The sequence below is a fragment of the Rattus norvegicus genome, chromosome 3 (assembly GCF_021556685.1).
Source record: "Rattus norvegicus strain SHRSP/BbbUtx chromosome 3, alternate assembly SHRSP_T2T, whole genome shotgun sequence".
NCBI classification, from domain to species: Eukaryota; Metazoa; Chordata; class Mammalia; order Rodentia; family Muridae; genus Rattus; species Rattus norvegicus.
Genome location: NC_141536.1, coordinates 74,236,436 through 74,262,443, shown reverse-complemented (window position 1 = coordinate 74,262,443; position 26,008 = coordinate 74,236,436). Strand labels below are relative to the sequence as shown.

Sequence of the window (26,008 nt, the reverse complement as noted above, 5' to 3'; positions counted from 1 at the left end):
CAACCCTCCCCCCATTGCCGCCCTCCCCCCACAGTCTAGTTCACTGGGGGTTCAGTCTTAGCAGGACCCAGGGCTTCCCCTTCCACTGGTGCTCTTACTAGGATATTCATTGCTACCTATGGGGTCAGAGTCCAGGGTCAGTCCATGTATAGTCTTTAGGTAGTGGCTTAGTCCCTGGAAGCTCTGGTTGCTTGGCATTGTTGTACATATGGGGTCTCGAGCCCCTTCAAGCTCTTCCAGTTCTTTCTCTGATTCCTTCAACGGGGGACCTATTCTCAGTTCAGTGGTTTGCTGCTGGCATTCGCCTCTGTATTTGCTGTATTCTGGCTGTGTCTCTCAGGAGCGATCTACATCCGGCTCCTGTCGGTCTGCACTTCTTTGCTTCAACCATCTTGTCCAATTGGGTGGCTGTATATGTATGGGCCAAATGTGGGGCAGGCTCTGAATGGGTGTTCCTTCAGTCTCTGTTTTAATCTTTGCCTCTCTCTTCCCTGCCAAGGGTATTCTTTTTCCTCATTTAAAGAAGGAGTGAAGCATTCACATTTTGATCATCCGTCTTGAGTTTCGTTTGTTCTAGGGATATAGGGTAATTCAAGCATTTGGGCTAATAGCCACTTATCAATGAGTGCATACCATGTATGTCTTTCTGTGATTGGGTTAGCTCACTCAGGATGATATTTTCCAGTTCCAACCATTTGCCTACGAATTTCATAAACTCGTTGTTTTTGATAGCTGAGTAATATTCCATTGTGTAGATGTACCACATTTTCTGTATCCATTCCGCTGTTGAAGGGCATCTGGGTTCTTTCCATTTTCTGGCTATTATAAATAAGGCTGCGATGAACATAGTGGAGCACGTGTCTTTTTTATATGTTGAGGCATCTTTTGGGTATATGCCCAAGAGAGGTATAGCTGGATCCTCAGGCAGTTCAATGTCCAATTTTCTGAGGAACCTCCAGACTGATTTCCAGAATGGTTTTACCAGTCTGCAATCCCACCAACAATGGAGGAGTGTTCCTCTTTCTCCACATCCTCGCCAGCATCTGCTGTCACCTGAGTTTTTGATCTTAGCCATTCTCACTGGTGTGAGGTGAAATCTCAGGGTTGTTTTGATTTGCATTTCCCTTATGACTAAAGATGTTGAACATTTCTTTAGGTGTTTCTCAGCCATTCGGCATTCCTGAGCTGTGAATTCTTTGTTTAGCTCTGAACCCCATTTTTTAATAGGGTTATTTGTTTCCCTGCGGTCTAACTTCTTGAGTTCTTTGTATATTTTGGATATAAGGCCTCTATCTGTTGTAGGATTGGTAAAGATCTTTTCCCAATCTGTTGGTTGCCGTTTTGTCCTAACCACCGTGTCCTTTGCCTTACAGAAGCTTTGCAGTTTTATGAGATCCCATTTGTCGATTCTTGATCTTAGAGCATAAGCCATTGGTGTTTTGTTCAGGAAATTTTTTCCAGTGCCCATGTGTTCCAGATGCTTCCCTAGTTTTTCTTCTATTAGTTTGAGTGTGTCTGGTTTGATGTGGAGGTCCTTGATCCACTTGGACTTAAGCTTTGTACAGTGTGATAAGCATGGATCGATCTGCATTCTTCTACATGTTGCCCTCCAGTTGAACCAGCACCATTTGCTGAAAATGCTATCTTTTTTCCATTGGATGGTTTTGGCTCCTTTGTCAAAAATCAAGTGACCATAGGTGTGTGGGTTCATTTCTGGGTCTTCAATTCTATTCCATTGGTCTATCTGTCTGTCTCTGTACCAATACCATGCAGTTTTTATCACTATTGCTCTGTAATACTGCTTGAGTTCAGGGATAGTGATTCCCCCTGAAGTCCTTTTATTGTTGAGGATAGCTTTAGCTATCCTGGGTTTTTTGTTATTACAGATGAATTTGCAAATTGTTCTGTCTAACTCTTTGAAGAATTGGATTGGTATTTTGATGGGGATTGCATTGAATCTGTAGATTGCTTTTGGTAAAATGGCCATTTTTACTATATTAATCCGGCCAATCCATGAGCATGGGAGATCTTTCCATCTTCTGAGGTCTTCTTCAATTTCTTTCCTCAGTGTCTTGAAGTTCTTATTGTACAGATCTTTTACTTGCTTGGTTAAAGTCACACCGAGGTACTTTATATTATTTGGGTCTATTATGAAGGGTGTCGTTTCCCTAATTTCTTTCTCGGCTTGTTTCTCTTTTGTATAGAGGAAGGCAACTGATTTATTTGAGTTAATTTTATAACCAGCCACTTTGCTGAAGTTGTTTATCAGCTTTAGTAGTTCTCTGGTGGAACTTTTGGGATCACTTAAATATACTATCATGTCATCTGCAAATAGTGATATTTTGACTTCTTCTTTTCCGATCTGTATCCCCTTGATCTCCTTTTGTTGTCTGATTGCTCTGGCTAGAACTTCAAGAACTATATTGAATAAGTAGGAAGAGAGTGGGCAGCCTTGTCTAGTCCCTGATTTTAGTGGGATTGCTTCAAGTTTCTCTCCATTTAGTTTAATGTTAGCAACTGGTTTGCTGTATATGGCTTTTACTATGTTTAGGTATGGGCCTTGAATTCCTATTCTTTCCAGGACTTTTATCGTGAAGGGGTGTTGAATTTTGTCAAATGCTTTCTCAGCATCTAATGAAATGATCATGTGGTTTTGTTCTTTCAGTTTGTTTATATGATGGATCACGTTGATGGTTTTCCGTATATTAAACCATCCCTGCATGCCTGGGATGAAGCCTACTTGATCATGGTGGATGATTGTTTTGATGTGCTCTTGAATTCGGTTTGCCAGAATTTTATTGAGTATTTTTGCGTCGATATTCATAAGGGAAATTGGTCTGAAGTACTCTTTCTTTGTTGTGTCTTTGTGTGGTTTAGGTATAAGAGTAATTGTGGCTTCGTAGAAGGAATTCGGTAGTGCTCCATCTGTTTCAATTTTGTGGAATAGTTTGGATAATATTGGTATGAGGTCTTCTATGAAGGTTTGATAGAATTCTGCACTAAACCCGTCTGGACCTGGGCTCTTTTTGGTTGGAAGACCTTTAATGACTGCTTCTATTTCCTTAGGAGTTATGGGGTTGTTTAACTGGTTTATCTGTTCCTGATTTAACTTCGATACCTGGTATCTGTCTAGGAAATTGTCCATTTCCTGAAGATTTTCAAATTTTGTTGAATATAGGTTTTTATAGTAAGATCTGATGATTTTTTGAATTTCCTCTGAATCTGTAGTTATGTCTCCCTCTTCATTTCTGATTTTGTTAATTTGGAAGCACTCTCTGGGTCCTCTCGTTAGTCTGGCTAAGGGTTTATCTATCTTGTTGATTTTCTCAAAGAACCAACTTTTGGTTCTGTTGATTCTTTCTATGGTCCTTTTTGTTTCTATTTGGTTGATTTCAGCTCTGAGTTTGACTATTTCCTGCCTTCTACTCCTCCTGGGTGTATTTGCTTCTTTTTGTTCTAGAGCTTTTAGGTGTGCTGTCAAGCTGCTGACATATGCTCTTTCCTGTTTCTTTCTGCAGGCACTCAGCGCTATGAGTTTTCCTCTTAGCACAGCTTTCATTGTGTCCCATAAGTTTGGGTATGTTGTACCTTCATTTTCATTAAATTCTAAAAAGTTTTTAATTTCTTTCTTTATTTCTTCCTTGACCAGGTTATCATTGAGTAGAGCATTGTTCAATTTCCACGTATATGTGGGCATTCTTCCCTTATTGTTATTGAAGACCAGTTTTAGGCCGTGGTGGTCCGATAGCACGCATGGGATTATCTCTATCTTTCTGTACCTGTTGAGGCCCGTTTTTTGACCAATTATATGGTCAATTTTGGAGAAAGTACCATGAGGAGCTGAGAAGAAGGTATATCCTTTTGCTTTAGGATAGAATGTTCTATAAATATCCGTTAAGTCCATTTGGCTCATGACTTCTCTTAGTCTGTCGACATCACTGTTTAATTTCTGTTTCCATGATCTGTCCATTGATGAGAGTGGGGTGTTGAAGTCTCCCACTATTATTGTGTGAGGTGCAATGTGTGTTTTGAGCTTTAGTAAGGTTTCTTTTACGTATGTAGGTGCCCTTGTATTTGGGGCATAGATATTTAGGATTGAGAGTTCATCTTGGTGGATTTTTCCTTTGATGAATATGAAGTGTCCTTCCTTATCTTTTTTGATGACTTTTAGTTGGAAATTGATTTTATTTGATATTAGAATGGCTACTCCAGCTTGCTTCTTCTGACCATTTGCTTGGAAAGTTGTTTTCCAGCCTTTCACTCTGAGGTAGTGTCTGTCTTTGTCTCTGAGGTGTGTTTCCTGTAGGCAGCAGAATGCAGGGTCCTCGTTGCGTATCCAGTTTGTTAATCTATGTCTTTTTATTGGGGAGTTGAGGCCAATGATATTGAGAGATATTAAGGAATAGTGATTATTGTTTCCCTTTATATTCATATTTGGATGTGAGGTTATGTTTGTGTGCTTTCATTCTCTTTGTTTTGTTGCCAAGACGATTAGTTTCTTGCTTCTTCTAGGGTATAGCTTGCCTCCTTATGTTGGGCTTTACCATTTATTATCCTTTGTAGTGCTGGATTTGTAGAAAGATATTGTGTAAATTTGGTTTTGTCATGGAATATCTTGGTTTCTCCATCAATGTTAATTGAGAGTTTTGCTGGATACAGTAACCTGGGCTGGCATTTGTGTTCTCTTAGGGTCTGTATGACATCAGTCCAGGATCTTCTGGCCTTCATAGTTTCTGGCGAGAAGTCTGGTGTGATTCTGATAGGTCTCCCTTTATATGTTACTTGACCTTTTTCCCTTACTGCTTTTAATATTCTTTCTTTATTTTGTGCGTTTGGTGTTTTGACAATTATGTGACGGGAGGTGTTTCTTTTCTGGTCCAATCTATTTGGAGTTCTGTAGGCTTCTTGTATGTCTATGGGTATCTCTTTTTTTAGGTTAGGGAAGTTTTCTTCTATGATTTTGTTGAAGATATTTACTGGTCCTTTGAGCTGGGAGTCTTCACTCTCTTCTATACCTATTATCCTTAGGTTTGATCTTCTCATTGAGTCATGGATTTCCTGTATGTTTTGGACCAGTAGGTTTTTCCGCTTTACATTATCTTTGACAGTTGAGTCAATGATTTCTATGGAATCTTCTGCTCCTGAGATTCTCTCTTCCATCTCTTGAATTCTGTTGGTGAGGCTTGTATCTACAGCTCCTTGTCTCTTCTTTTGGTTTTCTATATCCAGGGTTGTTTCCATGTGTTCTTTCTTGATTGCTTCTATTTCCATTTTTAATTCCTTCAACTGTTTGATTGTGTTTTCCTGGAATTCTTTCAGGGATTTTTGCGATTCCTCTCTGTAGGCTTCTACTTGTTCTCTAAGGGAGTTCTTCATGTCTTTCTTGAAGTCCTCCAGCATCATGATCAAATATGATTTTGAAAATAGATCTTGCTTTTCTGGTGTGTTTGGATATTCCATGTTTGTTTTGATGGGAGAATTGGGCTCCGATGGTGCCATGTAGTCTTGGTTTCTGTTGCTTGGGTTCCTGTGCTTGCCTCTCGCCATCAGATTATCTCTAGTGTTACTTTGTTCTGCTATTTCTGACAGTGGCTAGACTGTCCTATAAGCCTGTGTGACAGGAGTGCTGTAGACCTGTTTTCCTCTCTTTCAGTCAGTTATGGGGACAGAGTGTTCTGCTTTCTGGCGTGTAGTTTTTCCTCTCTACAGGTCTTCAGCTGTTCCTGTGGGCCTGTGTCTTGAGTTCACCAGGCAGCTTTCTTGCAGCAGAAAATTTGGTCTTACCTGTGGTCCCAAGGCTCAGGTTCGCTCGTGGGGTGCTGCCCACGGGCTCTCTGCAGCAGCAGCAACCAGGAATTCCTGTGCCGCCCCTTCCGGGAACTTCAGTGCACCAGGGTTACAGATGGTCTTTGGCTTTTTCCTCTGGCGTCCGAGATGTGTGTGCAGGGAGCAGTCACTTCTGGTTTCCCAGGCTTGTCTGCCTCTCTGAAGGTTTAGCTCTCCCTCCCACGGGATTTGGGTGCAGAGAACTGTTTATCCGGTCTGTTTCTTTCAGGTTCCGGAGGTGTCTCAGGGACAGGGGTCCTGCCGCTCCTGGGCCCTCCCCCACGGGAGCCCAGAGGCCTTATACAGTTTCCTCTTGGGCCAGGGATGTGGGCAGGGGTGAGCAGAGTTGGTGGTCTCTTCCGCTCTGCAGCCTCAGGAGTGCCCACCTGACCAGGCGGTTGGGTCTCTCTCTCACTGGGTCTGGGAGCAGAGAGCTGCTGCGGGCCGGGATCCGCGGGTGTGGGACTTCCGGTAAACACAGAACGTGCCCGGTCCTAGAGAAATTCTGCTTTCCTGTGTCCCAAGCTCACCAGGCAGCTTTCTTGCAGCAGAAAATTTGGTCTTACCTGTGGTCCCGAGGCTCAGGTTCGCTCGTGGGGTGCTCCCCACGGGCTCTCTGTAGCGGCAGCAACCAGGAAGACCGGAAGTACATTTTTAAATGTAATTTAAAAGTACATTATTTCCCTTGACTCATTCAATATTTCCTCTAAGTTTTGGCTGGCAGGCAGGCACATTTAGAAAAAGCTATTGTCAATATTAATATGTATTTTAATAAATAGATTTTGGCTATATTGATAAAATTCTATACATTTTCTGAATGCAGTCACACAACATAATCCCACAACTGTGAGGAAGTGGTATGCAGATTATAAATTCATGGTCATCCTGGGCTACATGAAGAGATTGTGAGCATTCAGTTCTATATCAGCCTTTCCACTACTATTGAAATAAACACTATTTCTGTTGAACTGTGGTTACTTGGTTTATGACACATGAAGATCACAGTTCATATTTGCTTGTCAACTATATTTATGGAGAATTTTTTCATTTGAGAATTACATATATATGTACAAGATATTGTGATCATTTCATAGCTCCTTCAACAGAAGTAAGCAAAAATATTTTTAATTTCAACTTAATATTTTATTTAATCCAATTTGAGAGTACCATAAATAACACAGAACAGAGGGCTCAGGTCATATCTCACAATGGTTATTTTGATACTAACACACTACTGTGCATTCTTTTGTGAAGATAATGAAGAAAAATGGAAATATTTGTTTCATCTAAATAATAAATTCCTGCTATTTTTGGATAAATTTTCTATTATTGTCTTTAGTTTTTATTTATTTTTCAAAATAAATATAATTACATAATTCTCCCCTTTCATGTTCTCCCTCCAAACTCTCCCAAATGCCTTCTCTCTATGCTTTCTGTGTCTTCTTTCTAAAAAAGTTTTGAATTGAGATCTTCTTTTTTTATTATTGTTACCTACTATTTGAGTGAAAAAAATAAAAAAAGTACAGCTCAGGCTGGGGGAGTTTGTTTTTTATTGTATGTGTGTAAATGATATAAGGGTTGATCACTTTTTAGGTGTTCATAACTGGGAGCTCATTCTTGGGAAAGACCTATTCTCCCTCCCTCAATGGTTCATTATTTGTCTGTTATTTTTAGAGATAATACCCATGGGACTTGTATTTCATATTAGCATCTTTATTTGTGTCCTTGTTCTTGCTTACAGAGCCATATTGCTGAGAGATACAACAAATTTAATATCTGTATCATTGCTGGAAGGCATCCTCACAGAAGATTTCTCTGTGCTCTGGCTATTACAATTTTTCTGTGCCACTCTAGATTTCCTCCTGAGCCTTAGGTAGTAGATTTGAGTTTTAGATGGATTTGTTGGCCAAAAAAAGATCAGTTGATCTGGATAATCTGACCCTATTTGCCTTACTGTAAGGACCTCCTTCTATTGAAAAGAAAAACACCTTTGATGAGGGATGAGAGCTATACTTACCTGTATGTGTAACACTAAGTTGTATAATGCTTCTCATTTTCATAAACTATCATTTATCAATTGTTTACCCTAGTGCCTGTGATATTGATGTTTTTAGAAAGTTGTGTCTGGTGGCAATGCATTCAAGGGCATTCCCACATTCTCTTATATCAGGTTAAGGGAACCTTGTTTATATTGACGTCTTTGATCCACTTCAAATAGAGTATTGTTCAGGGTGAGAAATATGCATCTACTTACATTTTTCTTCATGCAGATATCATGTTAGACTAGAAGAATTTGTTGTAGATGTTTACTTTTTCATTTCCATTCCCACAAAATTAACTGACTGGGATTCAGGAAGGTTGTGGAGATCAGGGAACCTGTAGAGGTCGCATCTAGAAACTGCAGATTTTTATTGCTGCATAGCTTGGTATTCTGGTGCAACCCTGGGTACAGGGGTTGTCTCTTATTAATTGTATATATTTGATTTCTCTACAAAAAAGCAGGTGACCATAGGTGTGTCAATTTATGTCGGTGTCTTACCTTAGACTCCATAGATAAACCTGTCTATTTTTATGCCAATATTATGAGGATTTTATTATTATAACTGTAATACAGTTTGACATCAATGTTGGAGATATAACAGGACGATATTTTACTGCATAACATTTGTTTTAGCTCTCCTAGTTCTTTTTTTCTTCATATAAAGTTCAGAATTGTTTTTTTAAATGTCTGTAAAGAATTGTGTTAGAATTTTAGTGGGGATTATATAGAATTTATAGATTTCTTTTAGTAAGATGACCATTTTTACTAAGTTTATTCTACAGATATATGATGAGATGGGAGAACTTACCCTCATATGATCGATATCTTCTTCAATCTACTTCTTCAAAAACTTGAAGTTTCTATCATACAAGTCTACTATATAATTTGAAAATGATACTTTGACCTCTTCCATTACAATTTGTAACTTTATCATATTGAATAGACATCGAGTGATTTGATAGCCTTATCTCGTTCCTGATTTTAGTGGAGTTACTTTGAGTTTCTCTCCATTTAATTTGATGTTGGCTACCAGCTTATCTTATTGTAAGTTGCCCTTATTATGTTTAGGTCTATCCCTTCTATCCCTGATCTCTCCAAACTTTTATCATGAAGGGGTGTTGAATTTTGTCAAAGGCTGTCAGTGTTAAATGAGATAATCAAGTGTTTTTCTTTTCCTCTCAGTTTGTTTACAAGGTAGATTACATTGTGTTTTAGTAATTAGTACGATCCCAGAATTTCTGAGATAAAATCCACTTGATCACGGTAGATGATCTTCTTGAAGTGTTGCCAGGTTTGAAGGTCCGGATTTTTCTTTCTTTGCTCTACTCCCACTTTCATGTGCTGTGCTATCTCATTCATTTTCTTCACCTGTTAGTGTTTTCAAAAATTTCTTCAGGGGGACTTACTTGTTTTCTCTTTAAGGAACTCTACTATACTTATAAAGACAATTTCCGGCAATCATTGATTTTGTTTTTATATTAGTGTTTAAGCCTCTAAGTTTGGCATCATTATAATTCTTGGTGCTAATAACTGTTCCCTTCTCTGGTTCTCAGGAGAATGTCTGTGTGTTTCCTGGTAAGAATATTTCAAAATCCATGCCCAGTGGGAGGAGTGAAGTTCGGGGCATAACATTTCTAGGAATTGGGAACTGACATATAGGAATAGAAATGGTGCTGAAGGAGGTGTCTGAGCTGGACCACAGGAGGTATGAATGCAGGGTATACTACTGGGATCTTCATAATTCAGTGGAGGTGCAGCAGATCAGGAGAGGCTATGCTAAGCAGAGTTTGGGATGAGCCTGTGGGATGAGATTTGGAGGGGAAGACACATAGTGAATATTCCTTTGGTCAGTGTGGCCAGCAGGTTTCCAGAGAATGCCAGTGGCAGTTGGTGACAGAAACAATGGAATGGGGTGGTGAGGGAGGCTATTGGAGAAGAACTTTGTGATCTGCTGCAGAAAGGATTTGGAGGCAGCAAGTTGTCTTTTGCAGAACAATGGATGAGGCCAAGGGATTAGAGTTAGAGGAAAGGAAAGTGAAATTTACTTGCTTGCCTTTCTGTAAACAACTTCTTAACATCTCAAATATTTCTTCCCACATTCCAAATCCATCATTATTTATATGTACTTTCCACAAAGAACTTTCCCTATTCCTTTCAAAGAAATTTATTTGCACAATTGAAACATAAGGATTGCTGAATTTCAGTTATATAAAATATCTTGACCTACTCTACAGAAAACACTAAGAGTTTAGGCCTGCTGGGGGCAGGGATCAGAAGTCGAGTGTAGGTTTTCTTTTTTATTCAAATACCATCATTATAAGGAATGTGGATTTTTATTTATTTTTTTGTTTTTTTTAATTTAAAAAAATTTTCATTGTGTAATTTTTTATTTACCTTTCAAATATTATTCCTTTTGCTGGTTCCTCCCTCACTTATCCACCCTTCCCCTTCTTCTATAAGGATACTCTCCCTCTCACCCACACACTCCCGCCTCAACACCTTGGCATTCCCCTACACAGAGGGAACATGCCTTCACAGGACCTCCTAATTTTGCCAGAAAATGTCCTCTGCTACATATGTTCTTGGAGCCATGCATCCCTTCTTGTATATTCTTTGGTTGGTGGTTTAGTCCCTGGGAGCTCTAGGGGTTCTGCTTGGTTGATATTGTTTTTCTTCCTATAGGGTGGCAAACTCATTAAATTTTTTCAGTCCTTTCTCTAAATCCCCCATTGATATCTCAGTGCTCAGTTTGATATTCTTAAATTTTCATGAATGGCACTATGCTTGTGGTCCTTTTAGATAGTCCAGTTTATTGTCCATCTTGTTTAATAACGGGATGAGAACCAATAAATTCTATAATGCTTTTCTCTGTCCATCTTAAATATATATATATATAACACATATGGATTTTGTTTTTATAGTAGTGTTTAAGCATCTAAGTTTGGCATCATTGTAATTCTTGGTGCTAATAACTGTTCCCTTCTCTAGTTCTCAGGAGACTCAATGACCTTATAAGGTTAGTTTATTCCAGTTTCTCTCGCAATAGCATGGCAATACATTCGGATATCAGATTATAGATTCTAGTGCGTAATTGCTCTGAGGACACCATGAGAAGATACTTTCGTTTAAATTAAATGTTGCATCACTTCATGATAGATACATTAGTAAGTAAAATAGTTTCTGTTCTTTTAAAATTGTAGACATTAAAATTGCCATATTTTTCTTCAGAGTAAAATTGAATTATTTTGAATCTTAAATTTTAAATAACAAATATGCATTTGTCCACATATATTTTTATACATGCATGTATTTCAAGGTAATTATTTTACTTAAAATCTAATTTATTATGAACTTTCAGTTGTATAGCGAGGAAAGGTAAAAGTTTGTAGCCATGGCAATGAGGGGTGATTTATACAGAAGATGGAATATTACCTTAGTGTGTATTAAAGAGGTTTTCAGGTGAATTAATTGAATGTAGATTGTTGAGGTCATGTGACTATGAATAACTTTTTCATATTTTAAATTTGACCTTCATAATCCTTAAAGATGAGCATAGAATTTGGTTATGAGCATGTCTAATACTAACCTCATACCAATTTCCAACTGTGTCAAACCTTATTAAACGATAGTTATTATGAAGTAAAAATCATTATAAAGTAGCAGATTATTAAGTTTCAAGAGTCTAATTTAAAATCAATGAATGATTTCTGTTCTGCAGATCTGTATTGTTGCCAGTTTTCCCATGTGAGTTTTTGCTCCATCATTGAACTTTTATCACTTACTGCTGCTGCCTTTGTCAAGATGCCACATTTACACAGGGAGATCATAACAAGATGTTTTCTTCCTACTGGTGAGAAAGGCTAGAAAAAATATCCACCAATACAGCCATAAATAAAAAATTCACAGTTCAAAAATCTGAGTCTTTGGAGATCTTAGATGTCTTGGAATGTGTATTCCTTAAAACCTCTGGTTATCAATTCCTTGTTCTTTAAGTCTTTCAACTTAGACAAAAACGCACAAATAAAAATGTAACAATAACCTCTGTCTTATAGTGTTTATCAAGAACTTTAGACCTGATTTATAATATTTCTTTGTTTATTTCCTTATTGCTTTGAATTTCTAAATCATTTTTGTGATAGCAATAGTATACTTCTCATATTGTTCCAGTCAAATTTCAAAATGAAGTAGAAGAAAAGAATGATATATCACTGTGCTTCCTGGTGTAAATTAAATTGTAAAAGTAGCCAAGGTTTTTATGTGTGCCAAAAAGTACACTTTGCCTCTTGTTCTGTTTGTACATGAGTGGTCTGACAAGTCACTGCAGGCTCTTCAGCCATGCCTCCTTCCTTGAAGAGACAGATATACATTATAAATTCTTGACTTTTGTTCCTATCTAGGTAAATTGTTTTAAAATTTCTCTTGAGAGGTTGGGGATTTAGCTCAGTGGTAGAACACTTGCCTAGCAAGTGCAAGGCCCTGGGTTCGGTCGTCAGCTCCAAAAAAAAAAAAAAAAAAGGAGAAACACAACCAATTAATATCTTTGTAAAATATTTGAAGTTGGCTATTTTCAAGTATTTAATCATCCATGTTTATATCAATTCTTCAGGTTTCCCAACTCTGGCCTTCAAAAACCCTTTTATATTTGTTTTCAATCACAATATACTCATTCAATGTAATTTTCATTGGTATATATAATCTTATTGAGGGTGATATCATGAATTTACAACGAGTTATTTTTTCTCATACTTGAAGATTTTGTGTTAAGAAAATTTACTTTCATACTCTTCATAAGAATCATGCAAAACCAGAGCTTTGTCACTGAGTTTATACTACTGGGGCTTTCACAGAACGTGAATGTGGAGAAAATGCTATTGGTTTTATTTTTGTTTATCTACCTTTCAACTATTGTGGGCAACATGATAATTGTGGTGACCATCATCTACAGCCCTATACTACTGGGGTCCCCCATGTACTTCTTTTTGATATTCCTGTCCTTACTGGATGCATTCACTTCTTCAACTGTCACCCCCAAGATAATCATAGACTGCTTCTATGAGAGGAAGACCATCTGCTTTGAATGTTGTATGACACAACTGTTTGCTGTCCACTTCTTCACTGGGGCAGAAGTGATTGTCCTGACAGCCATGGCCTATGACCGCTATGTGGCCATTTGCAAGCCACTTCACTACTCTTCCATCATGACCCAGAGGCTTTGTAGAATTTTGGTGGTTGTGTCCTGGGCAGGGGGATTCTTGCATTCTATTATACAGATTATCTTCACTTTGCAGCTGCCTTTCTGTGGACCCAATATCATTGATCATTACATGTGTGACTTGTTCCCATTACTGAAGCTTGCCTGTACTGACACACACATTTATGTCTTTATGATATTTGCCAACAGTGGTGCTATATGCATTATAATCTTCTCTTTATTGCTTGTCTCCTATGGTGTCATCTTGTTTTCTCTGAGAGCCCATAGCTCTGAAGGTCGACGTAAAGCTCTCTCCACCTGTGGATCGCATATAATTGTTGTGATTTTGTGCTTTGTTCCATGTCTGTTAATATATGCAAGACCCACTTCTGCATTCTCCTTTGAGAAAAACATGCTTATATTTATCAATGTCCTCACACCATTGCTAAATCCTATGGTTTACACTTTCAGGAATAAGGAAATGAAGAATGCCATCAGAAAAATGTGGATGAGATTAATAGTGGTTTCTGATGAATTTTAAAATATTCAATTTCAGTGGGCAAGGAAACTTTTTGTACCAAAAGAGTAATTTGAAATTTACTTTTCATTACTTTTAATATCTTAACTAAGCACAGAACCACATTCTTAATCCATTACTGGTACCCAGGTGATCTATGAATCTGAGAGTTTTACTTCACTGTGGATTTAGCTGATGACTAATGAGTTCAAGGTTCATTGGGGATTTATTCTAATAAAAGATAGTATAACAGGTAATGGATAATTATAGAAGTGTGACTTCATTTGGTTATGCATGAATGTTAACAGGCACATATACTATTTATCCTACACATGTAGTCACATATGTTATAACAGGCACACATACCAACAGACACATACCCTACGTCACCTCCTTACATCAACACAATCAATTAAGCAATCAATCAAACAAACAAACAAACAAACAAGTAAAATACTTGGACAACTCAAGGAAAAGAATAAAAATGTCCAAAAATTGATTGGACAAATATTCTCTTAACTCTTTAGAAAGTAATGACACCTTTCAAGACAGAGAGCATCAATAATGGGCATGAGAATTCATATTTCTTCTGAGAAGACCACTGAACATTGAAATATAAAAAGTATTTCTTATTTACATTTCAATTGTTATTCCATTTCCCGGTTTCCAGGCCAACATCCTCCAACCCCTCCCCCCTCCCCTTCTTTATGGGTGTTCCCCTCCCCATCCCACCCCCATTACCGCCCTCCCCCCAACAATCACATTCACTGGGGTTCAGTCTTGGCAGGACCAAGGGCTTCCCCTTCCACTGGTGCCCTTACTAGGCTATTCATTGCTACCTATGAAGTTGGAGCCTTTTTCTATCTACCTTCAACTACTTTTTTTCAAGTGACTTGAGCCATTTAATATTTGAGGAAGACAGCAACAACAGCAACAATAACAACAGCAACAACAACAACAACAACAACAGCAGCAACAACAACAACAACAACAACAACAACAACAACAACAACAACAATAGTTGGAGAAACAAAAGCATCTTTGACCAAACGGTTCTGGAGAAATGGACATCCACATAGAGAAGAATCAAATTGTATGTACGTATATCTATGTCCTTACTCAAATATTAATGCCAAATGGGTCAAAGACATAAATGTGAAAATGGAGATACTAGCATTGCTAGAAGAAAACAAAAGTAAACGCCCTGCAGTATATAGCTTTCAGAAATGCATTTCTTTTTTTTTTTTTTTTTTTTTTTATTTTTCCCCCATCTTTATTAAATTGGGTATTTATTATTTACATTTCTTTTTTTTTTGTAAGTCTATAAATAATTTAATTTTTTTTTTATTAACTTGAGTATTTCTTATATACATTTCGAGTGTTATTCCCTTTCCCGGTTTCCGGGCAAACATCCCCCTCCCCCCTCCCCTTCCTTATGGGTGTTCCCCTCCCAACCCTCCCCCCATTGCCGCCCTCCCCCCATAGACTAGTTCACTGTGGGTTCAGTCTTAGCAGGACCCAGGGCTTCCCCTTCCACTGGTGCTCTTACTAGGATATTCATTGCTACCTATGGGGTCAGAGTCCAGGGTCATCAGAGAAAGAACTGGAAGAGCTTGAAGGGGCTCGAGAAATGCATTTCTTGAATTGTACTTTATTTATCCCAATAATAAGACTCAAAATTAACGAGTGGAATTCATGAGACTAAAAACATTATGTACTGTTACATGTGAGAAGGAACCACAAATAAGCAAAAATCCTTATGAGGTATAGACATTACAGGATATTAATATGCAGATTACATAAAGAACAACAACCACCACAACAACAGCAGCATCAACAACAACAGATCTCCAAAGAGCCAAAAACCCAAATAAACTAAAAAGAAAGAAAAAAGTTCCGAAGAAATATATTTTTAAAAATGTTTATCATCTCTGCCAGTCAGACAAGTTTAAATCAGAACTCCTTTGATACCAACAAAATAATCAACAGATGTTGGGGTGCAATTATTGGAAAAGGGAAACCTCCATCCTTGATATTGAATTGCAAACTGTCCTATCCCAATGTAAATCAGTGTGAATTTTTTTCAAATAGTTAGACATAATTCTTATACTATGATATATGACAGGTTTTTTTTTGACAAAGTCAAATGCTCCATTGACTTAGACATTGTAAAGTTGATAGGATTTTAAAGATGGATAACATCCTCTGACAGTCAGTAAAGGTAAAGGCAGAGACAAGAAAACACAAGGACCTTAGATTTCCTGTTAGGAATCCTGATAGTTAGAATATCCAGATGTCCACATTCCCTGACAAATCATAAACTTAAATATAAACAATATTATAGACAACAATAAAGTTTAAAAGAGGGGTCTACAAAATACAATTATATAAACATACATGTACATGACTGTTTAATTAGAATATTTTATATTGGCTAATTTTTTATTTACTTTTCAAAGGTTATCCCCTCTCCTGGTTTCCTGTCCATGAACCCCCTATCACATTCTTCCTTCCCCTACTTCTATGAGACTGTTCCCCACCAAACTACCCACAACTTCCTGCCTACTCACCCTTACATTCCTCTACACTGGATGGTCCAGCCATGGCAGGACCAAGGGCTTCTCCTTCCAACAGGGTCATCCTCTGCTACATATGCATCTGGAGCCATGAGTCTGTCTCTGTGTACTCTTTGGATGGTGGTTTAGTCCCTAGGAGCTTTGGTTGGTTGGTATTGTTGTTCTTATGGGGTTGCAAATACCTTCTGCTCTTTCAATCCTTTCTCCTCCAATGGGGACCCTATTCACAGTTCAGTTGTTCAATTGTTGGTTGCGAGCATTTACTTCTGTATTTATCACATACTGGCTGAGCCTCTCAGGAGACAGCTATATTAGACTCCGGTCAACATGCACTTCTTGGCATTAGCAATATTGCCTAGATTTGGTAGTTAATATCCACTTATCAGTGAGCACATACCATGAGTTGTTGTTGTTGTTGTTTTGTTTTGTTGTGTTGTGTTGTGGTTTTTGTGTGTGTGATTGTGTATCATCACTCAGGATGATATTTTCTATTTCTATCCATTTCCTCCTTGTCTACCTTGATTGTATTTTATTCTTGACTTCTCCTCCTCCCCTCTTACTTTCGTCCTCCTTCTCCTTCTTCCAATTCTTCTTGTTTCTTCTTGTTCTTCTTTTTTCTTCTTTTTTCACCTTTTCCACTCCTTGTTTACCTTCCTCCTCCTTTTCTTTTTTGTTGTCATTTTGGAATTTAAAACATTTAGGTAAAATCTAGTCATTCTAAATTCTGTTCTTCCTTGCCCTCTTCTTATACCTCATGTGTTATCTCCCACCATCTCTACCCATGTGCCTTTACCTTAGTGCCTCTGGCATACAATTGCAACATTTTCATGCAAGTATACTATATTCTATAGTCTATTTACTCCTAGACTATGGAAGGGTATGCTACAACATGTTGTCTGAAATAGATGGAATGGACATCGTAGTCATTAACAAACAGTAGACAAAAACTTACGATAAGATTAAGTTTAGGCTTTGCAATATACCGTCACTGATTTAATATGGTCTCATGATTCCCTATTTCTTTTTGAGAAGTATCAACAATTCAAGTTGTATGCAAATTGTGTAGTATTTTCTTCATCTATGACACAACAGGTTAAGTGCTCATGGTACAGAAATTAGGTCCATATATGCACATACAATCTACCCTGAATAAATTCATTCGTCGGTTAAAGAGATATGAATATAGTAGGGGTCATGTGAAAAGAGGATATGATGGGTGGAACACGATGAGATTCTGATGGCCAGTGTGATCATAAGACATAGTACAAGTACACAAAACTGTGAAAAATATGTGAAAGAACAGTATAAAAATTTTTTAAAGATAAAACATATGCTTCTAATATCATACACCTCATGTATATTTATATATATTTTTCTACTGAGAAGTTTTCTAACAGTGTTCAACAATACTATGATTAGTTTCCTTACAGATGAATTGATAGATTCCTTTCGACACAAGACTTTTTTCCCTTAAATTCTGTGTAAAGACATTGTCCTACATCCATTAAAGAATGAAACAGTGTACTCTCTCTGAAAATGGAGTTTATGGAATTATTTTCATAAAAAATCTTCTCCAAACTATAAAAACACACAATAAAACTTTAGATGGGGGTGGAAATATTATGAACTTTGCAGTAAGTGAAAAGTTGCTCAAGGTTTTATCATGGATTCTCATGGGACCAGAGAAATTACAAACCTTGGGGAATTAAGAATTAATCTTACAGATTCATGATGTTTCTGAGAAACCTTTTTAACTACCCGATATAGTGAAGTAGGAAATATTCAGATTCTTCTTTTATGTTTTGTTCAACAATCAGGATGAACAGAGAACTAAAGTAACACAGGTAACATCCCATTCCAGAGTTTCACTCCTGCTGCCTTTCAAATGTGGAAGGAAGAGTTGCAAACAATAGAGAATTATTGTTAAGGCTAAGCAGAGGTTTATCACCAGATTTTTCACAGAAGTGATAATTGGTGAAGCAAAGTGTAAGAATATTACCTATGTATGTTTTTTTTTTATTAACTTGAGTATTTCTTATTTACATTTCGAGTGTTATTCCCTTTCCCGGTTTCCGGGCAAACATCCCCCTAATCCCTCCCCCTCCCCTCTGTTATGGGTGTTCCCCTCCCCATCCTCCCCCCATTGCCGCCCTACCCCCAACAATCTAGTTCACTGGGATATATATGTATTTTTATAAGTGTTTTTTTACATTTGTGACATGGTAATTTAGCATGTGGGTATTTTAAGCAGTCTACTGTGTATAACAACATAATAGCCCTTTAAACTTCACAATATTTGAGGATTTTTTTTGAGAACTTCATAGATGCTGATGCTCAAATTACTTATCTTCGTATAGCTATTATGACCAAAATCAGCATTCTACTGAATAAAATATTACATAAAGAGATCATGGACTAGCATTTTATGACAAACAATTGTTTGAGTGTTCACAGGGCTCAAATAACCTGAAATACTACAGTCTTCTTCCACCTATTTGGCCATTTCATTGGATTTTTCAAGCTTTCCTTTTTTAAAAAAAAGTTTAATGAAATTAAACATACCAAATTTTCACCTTCTTACTAAAATCCAAAAATTAAGAAATCCAACACAAACTTATACTTCTATTATGTCTCTGACTATAGTTTGATTATCTGAACATGTACTCATGTAACTCGCAGTTCTGAAGCTTGCCTTGAAAGATAGAATGGGAGCTGGGGATTTAGCTCAGTGGTAGAGCGCTTACCTAGGAAGCACAAGGCCCTGGGTTCGGTCCCCAGCTCCGAAAAAAAGAACCAAAAAAAAAAGAAAGAATGATTTGAGGCTGTATAAATAACGCTGCTATAAGAACATGAAAAACAGAACGAACATTACACCTTTAATATGTATGGAAATTGAATATGATATATTCTAGTTCTAGTAGTTTCTATTAGAAATACACACTACTACATACTATACAGAATGAATGCAAGTTAAGAAAGTTTGAGACAACTCACGTATGAAGGCTTCGGATTTAATTATGTCCACTTAAATTTGTCAAAGCATCACCATTCTTCCTTTGAACTCTTAGGGAAACTATTAGGTTTCAGCACATATTCTGATTCCTCAAAAGTAAAATCATAAACCATAAGTATACTACACTCTCATTTCAGATATTTTAATTATACCATTGTAGATATAGGGTTTGTGGCTGGCTTGATGTATATGTTTCTCTTTATACATTGTGCATGTATGTTCCTCTATAAAATATGCTGGAACATAAGAGTGAAAAATCCAAGTGGGCACTGATTCAACTTCTCCATCTTAATGTATTGAAGGTTTTGCCAGTAAAACCATCTGCCATTAATAATAATACCACAACTTTTCTTGATACTACTATATTATTTCTAACACATATTTTTAAATGCATATTTCCAAAGATGTGCCCTTTAAATACTTGCTTAACATATTAACATAGCATAAATATCATAAGTATGTCTCAGGACTATAAAATTAATTGAATAAATAATTTCCTTTTTTCAGTTATGTGTTATCACAAAATTTCATATGTGAGGTTTTGGCCCATCACCTTCTGATGCTTTATCATTTACCATTGCCTTTGTCAAGATCTCTCATTCACATAGGAAGAAGGTAAGACGATGATTTTGTGTTAAGTTGGAGGAGATTACAAAGAACAACTATTAGTGCTATTGTAAGTAAGGTTAATAATCTCACTTTTTGGACCACATTGGGGAGAATTAGAGGAAGTATTGAAAGAGTTGAAGGAGCTTGCAACCCCATAAGAACAATAATGCCAACCAACCAGAGCTTCCAGGTACTAAACCACTAATGAAAGACTATACATGGACTGACCCAGGGCTCCAACTGCATATGTAGCAGAGAATAGCCTTGTTGGGCCATCAGTGAAAGGGGAAGCCCTTGGTCCTTAGTCAAGCCAAGGTTGGACCCCCAGTGCAGGTGAATATTGGGGGCAGTAAGGGGGTTGTATGGGGGGAATACCCATGGGGGAGGGGGAGGGGGGAGGGGAGGGAGGGGACGGGGGCTTATGGAGAGGAAACCGGGAAGTGGAATAACACTTGAAATATAAGTAAAGAAATATATCTAATAAAAAATAAAAATAATAATTTCACTGTTCATCAAGTTGATTCCAGAAGATCTCATGGTTGTTGGAAATTATGTCTTCTAAAATCCCAGGATAATTATTCCTTGATTCTTTTCTCTTATATTTAGACTGGAACATCAGACTAAATAGTAAAAATGAAATGACCTGTTGATGAAGAGTGTGAAAACACAGAAGACCTATTTTTTTTTAAATTATTTCTTTCTTAGATTTGATGACAACAAGATTGTTTTCATAAAGGTATGGTCATAAATAAAGGGCAATAAAAGTAAAATTTTAACTCATTAATCAAATATATTGTGTATAGTGCTAGAGACGTTCTACAGAATTTTCTTTTGTGCCAAAAAATTTATCTGAGGTTACAATATATTTCTTACTTTTAAACAAATTTAAAATGTAGTCAGGATTTTTGGGTGTTCCCAAACATAGTTTGCCTTTTCTTCTTTTGCTGTATAGGGCAATATTCAAACAAGTCACTGCAAGATACTCAACCCTGGCCTTGAGTTATTCACATCTAGGTGATAGTTTTTAAATGTATTTAATATTTACTTCAGGGAAGCCAAAGTGATTTACAAAAGCTGATGATGCAAAGTCATACTATTTTGCTCCATTCATATAGTGGATATGTGCATAATTAAAATTTAATACATAGCTTATTTAAAATGTACAAAAACTTACTTTGCAATCAATTCATGTTATGTAACTATGCCCTCCACTTTTCTAACATTTTAATTTAAATTATGATAGAATCCTCAATGCAAACATATCTTTTTGTATAGGATATTTTTTGTTGATGGAAATATTACATATATATATATATGAAGCGTTTTTTTATAAATGAAGATTTCTGAGATGACAATTTACTTTGATTGTCTTCTTTAGAATTATGCAAAATCAGAGTTCTGTTACTGAGTTCGTAATCTTGGGACTTTCTCAGAACCCAAAAGTTGAAAAAATACTGTTTTTTGTACTTTTATTGGTCTATCTGGCAACTGTAGGGGGCAACATGATTATTGTGGTGACCATCATGTACAGCCCTGCACTGTTGAGCTGTCCCATGTACTTCTTCTTGGCATTCCTGTCCTTTCTGGATCTATGTGTCTCTTCTACAGTTACACCCAAGATGATTGTAGACTTCTTACACGAGAAGAAGACCATTTCCTTTGGCTGGTGTATGACACAACTGTTTTCAGTCCATTTCTTCTCAGGAACAGAAATGATTGTCCTGGCAGCCATGGCCTATGACCGCTCCGTGGCTATCTGCAAGCCTTTGCATTATTCTTCCATCCTTACCCGGAGGCTCTGCAGCATTTTGGTAGCAATATCCTGGGCAGGGGGCTTCTTACACTCTATCATACAAATTATATTCACATTGCAGCTGCCTTTATGTGGACCCAATATCATTGATCATTATACATGTGATTTGTTTCCATTGCTGAAACTTGCCTGCACTGACACACACATATTTGTCATTTTGGTATTTGCAAACAGTGGTGCTATCTGCATCATAATCTTCTCCATGTTGCTTGTTTCCTATGGTGTCATTTTGTTCACTCTGAGAGCCCACAGTTATGAAGGTCGACGGAAAGCTCTTTCTACCTGTGGAGCCCACATTACTGTTGTGGTTTTGTTCCTTGTTCCATGCATCTTAATATATGCACGGGATACATCTGCATTCTCCTTTGAGAAGGACACACTTTTATTTGTCAATGTCCTTACACCATTGCTCAATCCTATGGTTTACACTTTCAGGAATAAGGAAATGATAAATGCCATCAGGAAAATGTGGAAGAGGCTAATAGTGGTTTTTGTTAGATATTAGTATAGCTTTTATACTGTTGGGGATACAAATCAATGGGAAAGAATACCAGCTATGTCAAAATGAGTACGTGAGTTTTGTTTTTCACTACTCATGTCAGAATCTAAGCACGAAAGCCCAATTTATCTAGTACTGATGTATAGAACATTTGCAGATCCCAGGGTTTTTCTTCACCACACATATAGTTGACAAACAGTGAGTGAAAGCTTCAATGGAGTCTTGCCTCAAGAAAATAAGTTCACCTTCTCTAATGCAAGAAACTAAGATATAGAATGACATAAATGCTCATAATCAATGGTTTCTATTAGGTTGGCCTGCATGTTCATAGACACAGACACCATGTAAACTAGCATGTATAATAAAGTTACATGTAAGCAAACAAAGTACACCTTTAAATACAAGGAAAATAATTTCGTATTTTATTGGACAAATAAAGTAGTGATTTTTTAATGAAGAAATAAAATAATTTATACCTTAATACCTTAATTTTTTAATGAAGAAATAAAATAATTTATACCTTAATAGTGAAAAGTTAAATGTTTCTGGGTTCATAGTTTCATGCTGAATTGGGTCCTCATTGTTGTGTAAAATTAAAGGCAGTTCAATTTTATCTTATCATTACTTTATTGCATATTTTAAATGTTTTAACTATTTGAATGCTTTCTTTTAGTAACTATGCTATATTTAAAATTTGCTTGACAAAATAAATGTGTATTTGGACAAGAAATATAGAAAAGTCATTCTAAGAGAAATAGGTTTTCTTTTTCCTTTTTTATCTTGTGTATTTTATTTATTTACATTTCAGATGTTATCCCCTTTCCTGGTTTCATCAACTGGATGATAGGCCCTTGGTCCTGACAAACAGGTTTCTTTTTCATTCTCCTTCTTTTTTGTTCTTAATAATTTATTTATTTATCATTACACTCCAGCTTTTATTCCCCACAAGGTCTACCCTCCGACTGTTCCACATTCCATATCTCCTTCCTGCCTTCTATCTCCAAGAGGATGGCCTGATCCCACACACCCCACTAGGCCTCTAAACTCTCTGGGACCTCCAGTCTCTTGAGTGTTAGATGCATCTTCTCTGACTGAACACAGACCCAGGAGCCCTCTGCTGTACATGGGTTGGGGCTTCATATCAGCTGGTGTATACTGCCTGGTTGGTGATCAAGTGTCTGAGAGATCTAGGGCGGTCCAGGTTAATTGAGACTGCTGGTCCTCCTACAGCTTCCTCCAGCTTTTCCCTAATTCAACCACAGCAGTCAGCAGATTTTGTTCATTGGTTGGGTACACTATATGCAACGGACTCAGCTGCTAGTTGGTCTTTTGGAGGGCAGTAATGATGGTAGCCTTTTGTGAGTGCACCATAGCCTCACTAATAGTGTCAGGTCTTGGGGCCTCCCCTTGAGCTGGATCCCACTTTGGGCCTTTCGCTGCACCTTCTTTTCCTCAGACTCTTTTCCATTTCCGTCTCTGCAGTTCTTTCAGACAGGAACTATTATGGGTCATAGTTTTGACTGTGGGATGTCAAACCCGTTCCTCACTTGATGCCCTATCTTTCTGTTGGAGGTGGGTTCAACAAGGTTTCTCTCCCCACTGTAAAGCATTTCATCTATAGTCCCCCTTTGAGTCCTGAGGATCTATCACCTCCCAGGTTTCTGGCACATTCTGGAGGGTCCTCCCAACCTCCTTCCTCCAGAGGTCTCCTGTTTCCATTTTTTCTGCTGACCCTCAGGTCTTCAATCCTTTTCTCTACCCCAAACTGGATCATGTTCCCCTCTTTCTCCACCCCTGTCCATCCCAAGTTCTTTCCTCCCTCTTGTGGTTGCTTTTTTCACCCTTCCAAGTGAGACTGAGGTGTCCTCACTTGGGCCCTTAAGCGTGTTAACCTTTTTGAGTTCTGTAGACGGTATCTTGTGTATTCTGTATTATTATTATTATTATTATTATTATTATTATTATTGGCTAATATCCACGTATTAGTGACAGCATACTGTGCATGTTCTTTTGGGTCTGAGCTACCTGTCTCATGATGATATTTTCTAACTCCATGCATTTATCTGTTCTCATTCTTAATAAGTGAGTAGTATTCCATTGTGTAAATGAACCACATTTTCTCTATCAATTCCTCTGTTGTGGGACATCTGGGTTGTTTCCAGCTTCTGGCTATCACAAATAAGGCTGACAGGTTTCTAAGTAACACACTGAGACCTTATAACCTATAAATGCAGAGAGAGAACTTAGAATCTGACCTCTACATTTGCTCCATCATCTGGGCCTGTAGGTAGTCTGTTCATGTCTGCTAGAAAATATGAGTTGTTTCCTCAATTTCTTGACAGATTAAATGCATGAGAACAGCTAGAATTTATCTTGGATGATGTGACTATCCCACTCTAGTGAGCTCTGGGATTTATTGTAGAGAAATACCAATGTAGACTTCCTATTCCAGTACAACACTAAAAGCTTGTGGGCATTAATTTCACAGGAACAGGAGGGCAAAGATAACGACATAATGTATATTTGCCAACATAAGTAGGTATGAAGATAATTTCTAAGATGTTAATTGATTTTAATGTAATATGAGATTATAATATTGATAACTTTGTATGTGCAAGTAATAATTCAATTTTAAACTTATCAGTGGAGGATTTTTATGTCACTTCATGGTTACATTTTGGTTCATTATCAGGAGGAATTTATGTGAAATTAACTTACAGTTAAATTTTTTTCTGTTCAGAATCAACAACACTAACTAGCAACTGAATTTTATGGTAAAAAATGCTGAATATTAATAGTGTTTGTTTCTTATTGATTTTAACTGCCAGCACAATATACATGGAACTACAGAAGACACATCAGAATTACCTACCATTTGGAAAAAAATGTATAGAACTCAGTTTTCGTATATCAGTTAAAGATTAAAGGAACCACAGAGGAGGTATCAAAATGTGTAGATATATTAAGGAACAGAGACAAAAATAATCTTTCTTGGATTAGTTCGACAAAGAGTGAGCCCAAAATTTATTTCTGTTTCTCCAATTTTTTCCTGCCTGTGTATAGTCTGTGATGACTGGCGTGTCTGATGTGTGTCCTATGTGTCTGATCTGTCTGTCCTTTTTTTCTGTTTGGAATGTTGTGCATATTTCAGTTCCAAGTCTGTGCCAGTCTCCTCTGTGTCTGGTTCCTGGGCCTAAGAAAGGGGCTTGCTCTCTGTATATAGAAAAGCAGAAAAATGTGGTGTGGGACAGGGATAAGACATTCTTTATAACAAACTTTACCATATTTTTACAAGGAAAAGTATGTTTAATGATTCCAGATTATACGGAAAAGTATTCAAAAACTGCATGCATATGTTATTAATTTGTATGAACATGCTTTCCCAACATTTGTGGGAAGTTTTGTTTAAGTCTGTTTTCAACCCTTGGGCTACTTTCAGGAAGTGTATATCATGGCACAGATACAGTGTTCTTATTTTCAGATGATGTGATTTTAGACACACACACACACACACACACACACACACACACACACACACACACATCCTAAAATCAAAACCAAAACCAAACCAAACAAATAAACAAACAAAAATACCCCCAAATTTTCTGCACCTGGTAAAAATATTCAGCAAAGTTGGACATTCAGCAGGACACAATACAGACAGACAGACAGACACACACACACACACACACACACACAGAGTAAATTTTCTACACATAAACAACAAATCAACCATGAAAGAAATCAGTGAATAAACATTATTCAAATAGGTTGAAAATACATCTTAGACTAAATCTTAGTAAAGAAGTGAAATATATTTTAAATAAAATTCAATTATCTTTAGAATGTATTTGATTTTTTTTTCAACTGAACACAAGTTACAGTCAGAGTAGAGGGAGCATTAATTTAGAAAGTGGTCCCAT

General features: G+C 37.2%; 2 protein-coding genes across 2 annotated transcripts; both read left to right on the top strand.

Moving 5' to 3' along the window:
• The first annotated feature begins 12,663 nt into the window (after positions 1 to 12,663).
• Positions 12,664 to 13,599, top strand: Or4c114 (olfactory receptor family 4 subfamily C member 114). Its single transcript, NM_001000352.1, is given in 1 exon segment — positions 12,664 to 13,599. A coding segment is annotated over 1 exon segment (936 nt).
• Positions 13,600 to 21,155: 7,556 nt separating this feature from the next.
• Positions 21,156 to 22,091, top strand: Olr673 (olfactory receptor 673). Its single transcript, NM_001000351.1, is given in 1 exon segment — positions 21,156 to 22,091. A coding segment is annotated over 1 exon segment (936 nt).
• The last annotated feature ends 3,917 nt before the right edge of the window (positions 22,092 to 26,008 follow it).